This window comes from Felis catus, chromosome E1 (assembly GCF_018350175.1).
Source record: "Felis catus isolate Fca126 chromosome E1, F.catus_Fca126_mat1.0, whole genome shotgun sequence".
In the NCBI taxonomy this organism is placed as follows: Eukaryota; Metazoa; Chordata; class Mammalia; order Carnivora; family Felidae; genus Felis; species Felis catus.
The window spans coordinates 17,102,116-17,114,733 of NC_058381.1; the positions used below are offsets into that span (position 1 = coordinate 17,102,116).

General features: G+C 34.7%; 1 protein-coding gene across 5 annotated transcripts in view; it reads left to right on the top strand.

Moving 5' to 3' along the window:
- SSH2 (slingshot protein phosphatase 2) overlaps positions 1 to 12,618 on the top strand; it is a 249,790-nt gene that overhangs the window by 92,925 nt on the left and 144,247 nt on the right. For all 5 annotated transcript variants that reach the window (XM_045044912.1, XM_045044911.1, XM_023244448.2 and 2 more), the window contains one exon: positions 4,176 to 4,219. In XM_045044912.1, the coding sequence (XP_044900847.1) occupies positions 4,176 to 4,219 (44 nt within the window). The remainder of the gene's footprint in view (positions 1 to 4,175; positions 4,220 to 12,618) is intronic.

Consider the following 12,618-nt stretch of genomic DNA (forward strand, 5'->3'; position numbering starts at 1 on the left):
GCTCAGTTGGTTGAGCGTCCAACTTCAGCTCAGGTCATGATCTCGCGGTCTGTGAGTTCGAGCCCCGCGTCAGGCTCTGTGCTGACAGCTCAGAGCCTGGAGCCTGTTTCGGATTCTGTGTCTCCCTCTCTCTCTGCCCCTCCCCTGCTCATGCTTCGTGTCTCTCTCTCTCTCTCTCTCTCTCTCTCTCTCTCTCTCTCTCTCTGTCAAAAATAAATAAACATTAAAATTTTTTAAAAATAAATAAAAATACAGTAAATTAAAATGAAATTCTAAAAAATATTCAAATAATATAAAAGAAGACAGAAAAAGAGTAACAAAGGAATAAAAAGGTAGATGACAAACAAAATAAATAGTAACATTGTAGACCCAAATCTAACTATATCAAATTATATTAAATGTAAATGAACAAAACACTACAATTAAAAGGCAAAGGGGCACCCAGGTGGCTCAGTCGGTTAAGTGTCTCACTTTGGCTCAGGTCATGATCTCATAGTTTGTGAGTTTTGCCCCACATTAGGCACTGTGCTGACAGCTTGGAGCATGGAACCTGCTTTGCATTCTGTGTCTCCCTCTCTCTGTCCCTTTCACACTTGTGCTCTGCCTCTCTGTCTCTCAAAAATAAATAAACATTAAAAAAAAGTTTTTAAGAAAAAATAAAAGGCAAAGATTGTCACAATGAATAAAATAAAAATAAAGCAAGATACAACTATATTTTATGAGACATTCATTAAAATATAAAGTGATTGAAAAATATGTCTTGCAAACATAGAGCATAAATAAGTGAGCATAAATATGCTCAACATAATGAGCATAAATAAGTCTGTAGTGGCTCTATTAATATCAGATAAAATAGCTTTCAAGACAAAAAATCTTACAGAAAATAAAGCCATCTTGAAAAAGAAGAATCAAGTTAGAGGATTTATATTTCCTTCAAAACGTACTATAAAGTACAGTAATCAGGATAATGTGGTCCTGGCATAAACATTGACAAATAGATCAATGGAACAGAATAAAGAACCCAGAAGTAGAGATCACCTGTACAGTCATTTGATTTTTTACAAAGGAGCCAAGTAATCCATGGGAAAGGAAAGTCATAAACAAATGGTACTTAAAACTGGATATCCATGTGGAAAAATATGAACCTCACTCCTCACCTCTACCTCACACCATATACAAATATTTATTTCAGCATGAGTTATAGACCTTATATATAAAACCATAAAGCTTTTATTTAAAAAATATGGTAGAGTGGCACCTGGATTGCTCAGTCAGTAGAGCGCATGACTCTTGATCTCAGGTTTATGAGTTCAAGCTCCATGTTGGGTGGAGAGATGACTTAAAAATTTTTTTAATCTTAAAAAAAATATGGTAGAGTATTTTTGTGACTAAAGGCTAAGCAAAAGTTTCTAAGGACATGGAAAACAATAACCATTGGAGAAGAAAATTGCTAATTAAACTGTAATTGCTACTTTCATACGTTGTTGATGAGTGTAAAGTGTTAGAATCTCTTTGGGAAAAGGCCTGCACTTTCCTATAAAACTGTGCATGCATCTATCCCATTACCCAGGAGAAACAAAAACATATTTCTACCAAAACCCCACAAAGGAATCCATATAGTAGCTTTATTCATAATGGACAAAAATTCAAACACCCGAAGCATATATATCAATAGGAGATGAATAAACAAACTGGTGAATTCATGGAATCCTCAGGAGTAAAAAGAAATGAACTCCTGTTAAATGCAACATGGATGAATCTTAAAACATAATGCTGCATAAAAGAAGCCTCACACAAGACAGTACATACTATATGATTTTATTTATATGAACAGTGGAATCATATAAATGGACTCATGCTATGTACTAATTTGGGGGGAAAAGTTTGTAGAAGAATCAGAAGAGTAGTTGCCTCTAGGAGTAGGTGGTACCAGGTGTTGACTGAGAAGAGGCCCAAGAAAAATTTCTGAAGTGATAAAAATGTTTCATTTCTTGATAGAAGTTTGGGTTACACAGATACATAAATTTTCAAAACTCATTGAATGATGCACTTAAGATTTGTGCATTTCATTGTGTATAAATTTTACCGTAAAAGAAAAAAAACTATAATACTGAATTCTAATTAATTATACACATTTAAGGACAAATATACTGATGTCTGTATCCTGCTTTGAAGATGGATTGATGGATGGGCAGAAAAATAATATGTAATAAAGCAAGTATATAAAATATTAATGGTAGAATATATATATATGATGAATATACAGATTCACTACAAGGACTTTCAACCTTTCTGTATGTTTGAATTTTTTTATAGTAGAGTGAGAGCAAGAAAATGATAATTAAAATTCAAGATAGTAGTCACATCGGGAGAGGATAGGAATGGGAGATAGCTAATAAGCACAGAGATGCAAAGGGATTGATACTGTTTTAGCTCTTAAGTGGAATGGTATTCACAGGTATTCATTATCTTATTGCACCTCGTAACTTACATTTATCTTAAATATAACCTTTGTATAATTGTTCATATAATTAAAAATATGACAATATATCAGAAGTTGAGCTCTATTAACCAGTAATAATAATGAAGCACTATTTGAAAAAAGATTACAGGAAATCATTTCTATTGATTATAGTTCCTTTGGGAGTCAAAATCTAACATTTACATTTGCTTATCTGAATCTTTTCACTTGGTTTCTTGCAAACTTCTGGGTTCTGACTATTGACTCTAGAGATAATCAGTTCTTTTCCTGTGACACCTTTCTTTTCAATCCCTAAAGGGAATACTTCTGAACCTAAAACCTCCCCTACAGCAAATAGTTGAGCGCACCATGACATTTAATCTGTCTTCCCTCTTTGCTGTGTTCTTCCCTTTGTGGAAAATAATAGGCATGCCTGAAATCAATAATGAAAATAAAATGGGAATAAAAATTGTAGAGTTTTAAATTATAGTAGCTGCTCAGGAATGGAGACAGAATGATAACAGAGGTGAACGGAGATAGTTCCATAAACTCAAAAATGTAGGTGGCTCATTGGCAGACAGTACACATACTGCTTGAAATTCAGCAAAAGTGAATTTTTTTTTTATGTTTGCCAAATAGAGCAAAAGTGACCAAAAAACAAATGTAAAATGTCAGGGAGCAAATTTAAAGAAACATTTAGCGCCTTAGTATTATTATTTCTTACATCTTTTCTCACTTTTCCTTTATGTCAATATTCTTGTGTCCATGAAAATCTGTATAATAACTTGTAAGTCCTGACCTAGGCCAGGGAGGGGTAAGCTTTTACAGTGTGTTGGGAGGCAGTATTTTTATTAGTTTTAATTCTACTTCACCATGTGAATTTCCTTAAACAACTTATTTATTTCTACTTTCTGGATTTCATTTTCTTCATCTGTAAAATCCATATTTCATTGAGTCTAATTGCCATGTTATAACACCCTCAATTATTTTATGTGCTACTAAGAAAACTAAACATTGTAATTAAACAATGATTCAGTACGTTTTTATTGATTGAAGATACTTATCCTAAGCTGTGTGTTTGTGTGTGTGTGTGTGTGTGTGTGTGTGTGTGTGTGTGTGTGTGTGTGTGTGTTGTAGAATTCATGAGAAATATAGTACCATCAACCTTCTAGAACTTATAAATAAGACAATATACTTAAAGTGTTGAGCAAGGTGCCTGGCACATGATAAATACTCAATAAGTAGTAGCCATTGTGTTGATGGTGATACTGTTGGTGATTTGATCATGAGCATTTTGTGAAGTGGTGCTCATTGTTTAGGTTGTTCTTTGGGGATCAGAATTATTAATAGGTCATCTTGATGAGATTTGCTGATAGTAATCAGAATGCCCACTTACTTTGAATTTGAAGCAACATAACAATAGCATAACATCTTTAGTTGGTTTTCAGAGGTATAGTTCTTTTAATTGTTAGTATTTTGTTATCAATGAAATTTGTTTGTAAAACTATTGTTGAAGTTTCCTCCAGAAATAAATTCTGATACATATCAACCTTCTGGGGTGGTTGAAGTTGCTATTTATGGAGAGAATTCGTTCAAGTGCACAAGGTGAATGAGATGCTCCTACATACAAAGCTTAGTAAAATTGCATTGTTGATATTATGATATGAGACCTCAGGTTTTAAATAATTTTTTTACCATTTTTCCTGATATGCAGGAGGCAGACAGTGGGGAGGAGGAATGCCGGTCACAGCCCAGGAGGTATGTTTGTTTATTATATTCTATAGCATTTCTGTACTTAATTAAGTTAATTCTCTACTTAATTAAATAAACACTAAAAAAAAGAATCCAGTTACCGACTCAAAGATTTAAAATGGCAGATTGTGGGGCGCCTGGGTGGCTCAGTCGGTTAAGCGGCCGACTTCAGCTCAGGTCATGATCTTGCGGTCAGTGAGTTCCAGCCCCGCGTCGGGCTCTGGACTGACAGCTCAGAGCCTGGAGCCTGTTTCAGATTCTGTGTCTCCCTCTCTCTCTGACCCTCCCCCGTTCATGCTCTGTCTCTCTCTGTCTCAAAAATAAATAAAGGTTAAAAAAATAAAATAAAATGGCAGATTGTATTATGTTGTATACATGAATCTGATAGAATGTTGTATGTCAATGATACGTACATACATACAATGGTAGATTGCTTTAAGAAAGTGCAGATATGCCAATATTAGCCCAGTTTTGACTCAAGTCTCCAGAACTATCTTGAGTAATAAAAAAGTACGTTTTTATTGCCTTTTAGGACACTATCAACTGAACATTTCAGCCTTCAGTTTTGTACTTAGGTTTGTCATTCATTTTGATAGGTAATTTGAATTCTTATAGATTGGTCAATATTTCACTTCCTAAATACAAAGTTTAAATACAATGAATATAATGAATACTCACGGAGTAGCGGGCGTGTGGTTAAAAGGGTACCAATACCTACTGCCATTAAAAGAAAAAAATTATGAGAGATTGTTATCTCCTTTGAATGGTTTTATAAAACAACTTTTTTCCACAAGAAATAGTCCTGGTAAGTTCTAAATGTTTATCAAACTTGGGGCATCTGGGTGACTCAATTGGTTAGGTTTCCAACTTCAGCTCCAGTCACAATCTCGCAGTTTGTGGGTTTGAGCCCCACATTGGGCTTGGTGCTGACAGCTCAGAGCCTGGAGCCTGCTTCAGATCTGCGTCTCCCTCTCTCTCTGCCCCTCCCCTGCTCACTCACGTGCACACACGCTCGCTCTCTCTCTCTGTCTCTCAAAAATAAAACAAAACATTAAAAAAATGAAAATGAAAAATAAAAATAAAAAAAATAAATGTTACCAAACTTGTATCCTCTGAACTCAATCACATGAACCATTCTGCACAGTACAGAGAATGGATACAATAAGCATGCTCAATGTGGAGAAACTGGCTAAAGGGAATGCTTCCTTAATGATGAATTATCAGGGGTTTGTTGATGTTTACCACTCTTGTAAACTATAACTTTATATAAAAAGTTTCTTTTCATCAGTAACTGAGGTTTATTGACAATATTTTTCTGTCTTGGTTAGCATAAAAAAATTTGGCTTGAAGCTTAATTTCTTACTTTCTCTTAGGGAAAATCTGACAGTGATGTGTCACTCTTTTGCATAGGGCTAAGGGATACAAACCCAGAAAAAATTTTAGCTGAAATTACCAGAGGCACTACAGAGGCATCATAAGCTTATTCCCATTAGAGTTAAAAAAAGATTCCAAAAGATTCTGAAATTTTCTAGTAGGCCAAATGTAAAGATCTTTGGGTTAACTTTCAGCTTTATGTATCGACTTGGCATCTACGGGGATAATTGTTGTTCCAAAAATTACATAATGATGAGGTGATGCAAGTTTATTCTCATTCACAACACTGAATTGTCAAGCCATTAGGAACCATATAGACCACTGTTTTTAAAGTTGTTGGCAATAAATCATTAATATGACTAGCAGAGGGTTTTTGTAGACTTCTATTAATAAGAAAAAAGATCATTTAAGAAATGATACAAAAAACAGTGTGGAGGTTCCTCAAAAAATTAAAAATAGACCTACGCTATGACCCAGCAGTAACACTGCTAGGAATTTACCCAAAGGATACAGGAGTACTGATGCATAGGGGCCCTTGTACCCCAATGTTTATAGCAGCACTCTCAACAATAGCCAAATTATGGAAAGAGTCTAAATGTCCATCAACTGATGAATGGATAAAGAAATTGTGGTTTATATACACAATGGAATATTACGTGGCAAGGAGAAAGAATGAAATATGGCCCTTTGTAGCAACATGGATGGAACTGGAGAGTGTTATGCTAAGTAAAAGAAGCCATACAGAGAAAGACAGATACCATATGTTTTCACTCTTAGGTGGATCCTGAGAAACTTAACAGAAACCCATGGGAGAGGGGAAGGAAAAAAAAAAAAAGAGGTTAGAGTGGGAGAGAGCCAAAGCATAAGAGACTCTTAAAAACTGAGAACAAACTGAGAGTTGTTGGGGGGTGGGAGGGAGGGGAGGGTGGGTGATGGGTATTGAAGAGGGCATCTTTTGGGATGAGCACTGGGTGTTGTATGGAAACCAATTTGACAATAAATTTCATATATTAAAAAAAAAGAAATGATACAAATACAAATAATAAATGAATGAAATAAATAGAAATAATAAATGAAGAAAAACCTGGTAGCACCCATTTTTAAAAATAAAAATTTACTTGTTTATTGTAATTTCTTACATTCAGTATGTATCCCAGGCTATTTCTAAATCTAATTGCTTTAGTCTTACTCAAAGAAAAGAAACTTTTTAAGTGCCACTTGAATGCCCCTTATAGCTAGAGGTGTGTAAAAAAGTTGATTTTTTTGTATGCTTGACCACTACAGATTATTCTGGCATTTTTTCACCACTTACCACAGAATAAACCAGCATTGAGTTAGCATCATTTCACTGAGCATGCCTGAACTCATCTTTACAAGTTTGCAGATTCAATTCTGGTTTGTAGTAGAGAATTGAATAGTAAGCAGCATATTATTAAAACTAATGCAGCTCCAGGTAATAAAAAAAGATGTTGTTTCATTATCTCTTTTATTTATTTATTTTTATTTTAGAGAGAGAGAGGGAGCACATGTGAGAGGGGTGGGGGGGCAGAGAAGAGAGAGAGAGAGAGAGAGAGAGAGAGAGAGAGAGAGAGAGAGAGAGAGAGAATCTCCACGCTGAGCATGGAGCCTGACATGGGGCTCAATCCCACAACTCTGGGATCATGACCTGAGCTGAAATCAAGAGTCAGACACTCAACCAACTGAGCGTCCCAGGTGCCCCTAATTATCTCTTATTTTATCCAAATGCCATTTATTGGGAAATTCATAAGTTAAAAGTAGTAGTTTAATATAACCAACCCAAACTATGAAGGCTTAAAAACCAGTGTTCACAGACAACAACAAAAACAGATAAATTAAGCTACATCAAAATTTTTGCAAATCATATAGCTGATAAGGAGTCAATGTCCAGAATATATAAAGAACTCTTACAACTCAACCACCACCACCACCACCACCACCACCACAACAAAAACAACCTGTCTTCTTCAGCTCAGGCTCCTATAACAAAATACCATAGACTGAGTGGCTTAAACAGAAGGAATTTATTTCTTACAATTCTGGAGGCAGGGAAATCCAAGATCAATGTGCTGGGAGATTCAGTTCCTGGTGAGAGCAGGTCTCACATTTAGGTGTATAATCCATTTTGAGTTCATTTTTGTATATGGTGTAAAAAAAATTGGTTCAGTTTCATTGTTTTGCATGTAGCTGTCCAGTTTTCCCAATACTATTTATTAAAAAGACTGTCTTTTTTTATTGCATATTCTTGTCTCCTTTGTCAAAAATTAATTGTATAATTATAGATTTATTTCTAGACTCTCTTCTGTTCCATTGAACTATGTGTCTGTTTTTATGCCAATATTATTACTGTTTTGATTGCTATAGCTTTGTAGTATGGTTTGAAATCAAAGAGCATTATACCTCAGCTTTACTCTTTCTCAAGATTGCTTTGACTATTCAGTCTTCTGTGGCTACACAAATTTTAGGATTACTTGTACTAGTTCTGTGAAAAATTGCCATTGTATTTTGATAGAGATTGTATTAATCTGTAAATTGCTTTGAGTGGTATAGACCTTTTAACAATATTAATTTTTCCAGTCCATAAGCATTGTTTACCTTTCCATTTATTTGTGTCAACTTTAATTTCTTTCATCATTGTCTTACATTTTTCAGAGTATAGGTCTTTTACCTCCTTGGTTAAATTTATTCCTGGGCATTTTATTCTTATTAATACAATTGTAAATGGGATTGTTTTCTTAATTTCACTAATAGTTCATTATTAGTGTATAGAAATGGATCAGACTTATGTATACAGATTTCATATCCTGCAACTTTGCTGAATTAATTTATTTTAATAATTTTTTGGTGAAGTCTTTATGGTTTTCTATATATGGTACCATTTAATCTACAAATAATGACAGTTTTACTTCTTCTTTTCCAATTTGGATATCTTTTGTCACTTTTTCTTGTCTGATGTGTCTAGTAGTGGCAAGAGGGGCCCCCTCATTCCTGATCTCAGAGAAAAAGCTTTTCGCTTTTCACCATTAGGTATGATGTTAGCTGTGGGTTTGTCATAGGTGCCCTTTATTATGTTGAAGTATATGCCCTCTCTACCCACTTTGTTGAGAATTTTTATTATAAATGGATATTGAGTTTTATCAGATGCTTTTTCTGCATCTATTGACATAATCAACTGATTTTTATCCTTCTTTTTGTTAATGTGGTGTATCATACTGATTGATTTGCAGATACTGAACCATCCTTGCATACTTGAAATAAATCCCACTTGATCATGGTGTATGATTTTCTTAATGTGTTGTTGAATTTGATTTGCTAATATTTTGTTGAGAATTTCTGCATCTATATTCATCAGGGTATTAGCTTGTAATTTTCTTTCTTTGTGGTGTCTTTGATTTTTTTTTTTTTATATTGGGGTAGTGCTGGCCTTTTAGAATGATTTTCGAAGCATTCCTTCCTCTTTAGTTTTTGGAATAGTTTGAGAAGGATAAGTGTTAACAGTTCCATAAATGTTTGGTAGAATTCACCTGTGAAGTTGTCTGGTTGTGGACTTTTGTTTGCTGGGAATTTTTAAATTACTGCTTCAATTTCATTACTAGTAATCAGTCTAGTCAGATTTTCTATTTCTTCTTGATTCAGTCTTGAAAGATTGTATGTCTCTAGGAATTTATCTGTTTTTCTAGGTGTCGTATTTATTGTCAAATAATTATTTGTTTATGATTTTTTGTATTTCTGTGGTATCAGTTGTAACTTCTCTTTCATTTCTGATTTTATTTATTTGGGCCTTCCCTCTTTTTTTCTTGATGAGTCTGACTAAAGGCTTATCAATTTTATTTCTTTTTTCAAAGAACTGGCTCCTAGTTATATTGATGTTTTCTATTTTTTTATTTTAGTGTCTATATCATTTTCATTTTAACCTTTATTATTTCCTTCCTTGTGCTAACTTTGGGCTTTGTTCTTTCTCTAGTTCCTTTAGGTGTAAGGTTACATTGTTGTTTTGAGATTTTTCTTGTTTCTTGAGGTGGGCCTGTGTCATTGTAAACTTCTGTCTTAAAACTACCTTTGTGTCCCATAGATTTTGTGTTTTTATTTCAGTTTGTCTCAAAGTATTTTATTTCCTTTTGATTTCTTCATTGACCCATTAGTTATTTAATAACATGTTGTTCAGCCACATGTTTGTGTTTTTCCTGATTTTCTTCTTGTAACTGATTTCAAGTTTCATACTGTTATAGTTAGAAAAGATGCGTGATATGATTTCAGTCTTTCTAAATTTATTGAGTCTTGTTTTGTGACCTAATATGTGATCTATTCTGGAGATATTCCATGTGTATTTGAGAAAAAAAATCTATTCTGTTTTTGGATGGAATGTTTTGCAAATATCTATGAAGTTCATCTTGTCTAATGTGTGATTTAAGGCCAATGTTTCCGTATTGATTTTCTGTCTGGGTGATCTATCCACTGATGGAAGTGGTAGAGTGTTAAAGTTCCCTACTATTATTGTATTACTGTCGGTTTCTTCTTTTATGTCTGATAATACTTGCTTTCTGTATTTAGGCACTTCTATGTTGGGTGTATAGATATTTACACATGTAAAAATATATCCTCTTCTTGATCTTTTTATCATTATGTAATGTCCTTGTCTGTTCTTACAGTCTTTGCTTTAAAGTCTATCTTGTCTTGGAGCACCTGGCTGTCTCAGCAGAGCATAGGACTCTTGATCTTGGGGTTGTGAGTTTGAGGCCCTCGCTGGGTGTAGGGCTTACTTAAAAATAAATACTTAAAAACTAATAATAAAATCTATTTTGTCTGATATAACTATTTTACACATGTAAAATATTGTTACCCCAGCTTTCTTTTCATTTCCATTTACATGGAATATCTTTTCTCATCCCTTTACTTTCAATCTGTATGTGTCTTTAGATATGAAGTGAGTCTCTTGTAGGCAGCATACACATGGGTCTTGTTTTTTATCCATTAAGTCACCTATGTCTTGATTGGAGCATTTAGTCCACTTACATTTAAAGTAATTATTGATAGATACGTACTTATGCCATTTTGTTGGTTGCCTTCTGGTTGTTTTTTGTAGTTCTTCTGTGTTCCTTTTTTCTTCTCTTGCTCTTTTCCCTTGTGATTTGGTGAATTTCCTTAGTGTTATGTTTATTTTCCTTTCTCTTTATTTTTTGTGTATCAGTTATAGGTATTTGGTTTGTAGTTACCATGTGGTTCATACATAACATCTTATGTATATAGCAGCCTATTTTAAGTCAATGATTGCTTCAATTCATACATTCTAAAAGCACTACACTGTTACTTCCTCTCTCCCCACATTTTATGTTTTTATGTCATGTTTTACATCTTACTATTTTGTATATTCTTTGACTATTGTAGGTCCTGATGATTTTACTAATTTTGTATTTTGATTACAGACTAGTTAAAGTAGGTGGTTGATCCACCACCTTTATGTTTACTTTTATCATTGAGATTTGTTTCTTTCATAAGTTTCTTGGGGCACCTAAGTGACTCAGTCGGTTAAGCATCTGACTCTTGATTTTGGCTCAGGTCATGATCTCACAGTTCTTGGGTTCAAGCCCTGCATCAGGTTCTCTACTGTCAGCACAGAGCCTGCTTAGGATTCCCTCTCTCCCTCTCTCTCTCTCTCTGCCCCTCCCCTTCCATGCTCACTTGCTCTTACTCACTCTCAAAATAAATAAACTTTTAAAAAGGCATAATTTTCTTATTTCTAATTTTGTACTTTTCCACTTAAAGAAATCCCTTTAATATTTACTATAGGGCCACTTTGGTGTCTCCTTTGACTTTTGCTTTTCTGGGAAAAGCAGAAGTCTCCTTCAATTCTGAGTGATAACCTTGCTGGGTGGAGTATTTTTGGTTGAAAGTTGTTTCCTTTTAGCATTTTGAATATATTGTGCTACTCCCTTCTGGCCTGTAAAGTTTCTGCTGAAAAAATCAATTATAGTCTTATGGGAGTTCCTTTGTACATAAATAGATTTTTTTTTCTCTTGCTGCTTTTAAGATCATCTCTTTATCTTTAAATTGATGACACTTTGGTGATAATGTGTGTTGGTATGGGTCTCTTTGGGTGCATCTTATTTGGGAATCTTTTTGCTTCCTGGACTTGGGTGTCTGTTTCCCTCACCAGGTTAGGGAAGTTTTCAGCAATTATTTCTTCAAATAGTTTTTCTGTGCCTTTCTCTCCCTCTTTTCTCCTTTTGGGAGCCCTATAATGGAAATGTTAGTATGCTTAATGTTGTCCCAGTGTCCCTTAAACTATCCTCATTAAAAAAATTTTCTTTTCTTTTTTCTCTTCTGAGTGGGTGATCTCTACTACCCTGTCTTCCAGATCGCTGATCCATTCTTCTGCATTCTGATCTGCTGTTGATTCCCTCTGGTATATTTTTCATTTCACTTACTGAATTCTTCAGCTCTGATTGTTTTTTTTTTATATTTTCTGTTTCTTTGTTGAAGTTCTTGCTGTGTTCATGCATTCTTCACTTGAGTACAGTGAGATTGTTTTATGGCTATTACTTTGAACTTTTTATCTGATTATTTCCATTTCGTTCAGTTCTTTTTCTGAGATTTTATCACATTCTTTCATTTGGAACATATTCCTGCCTTTTTATTTTATGTAACTCTCTGTTTGTTTTTATATATTAGATCAGTTACATGTACCAGTCTTGGCAGAGTGGCTTTATGCAGAAGGCATCCTGGGGCCCAGTAGTGCGAACATCCCTGAGGCACCTGGCTCAGGTGCCTCAGAGATATCTCTTGTATGGGCTACATGCACCTTCCTGTTGTGGTCTGGTCATGATCAGTGCAATCTCATGGGTCTGTGGGGCAGCTGCAGCAGCTGTGAGCATGCTAGTGGGCTGGGCAGGCCTCTGGCAGAGCTGACTGCCAGGTTGGCTATGACTATTGCAAGCATTCTAAATGCAGGGCTGGCATTCCATGGCAGGAGCACTTGGGAATGGCTCTGGTGCTGAGTATGACTGTGGGATGTG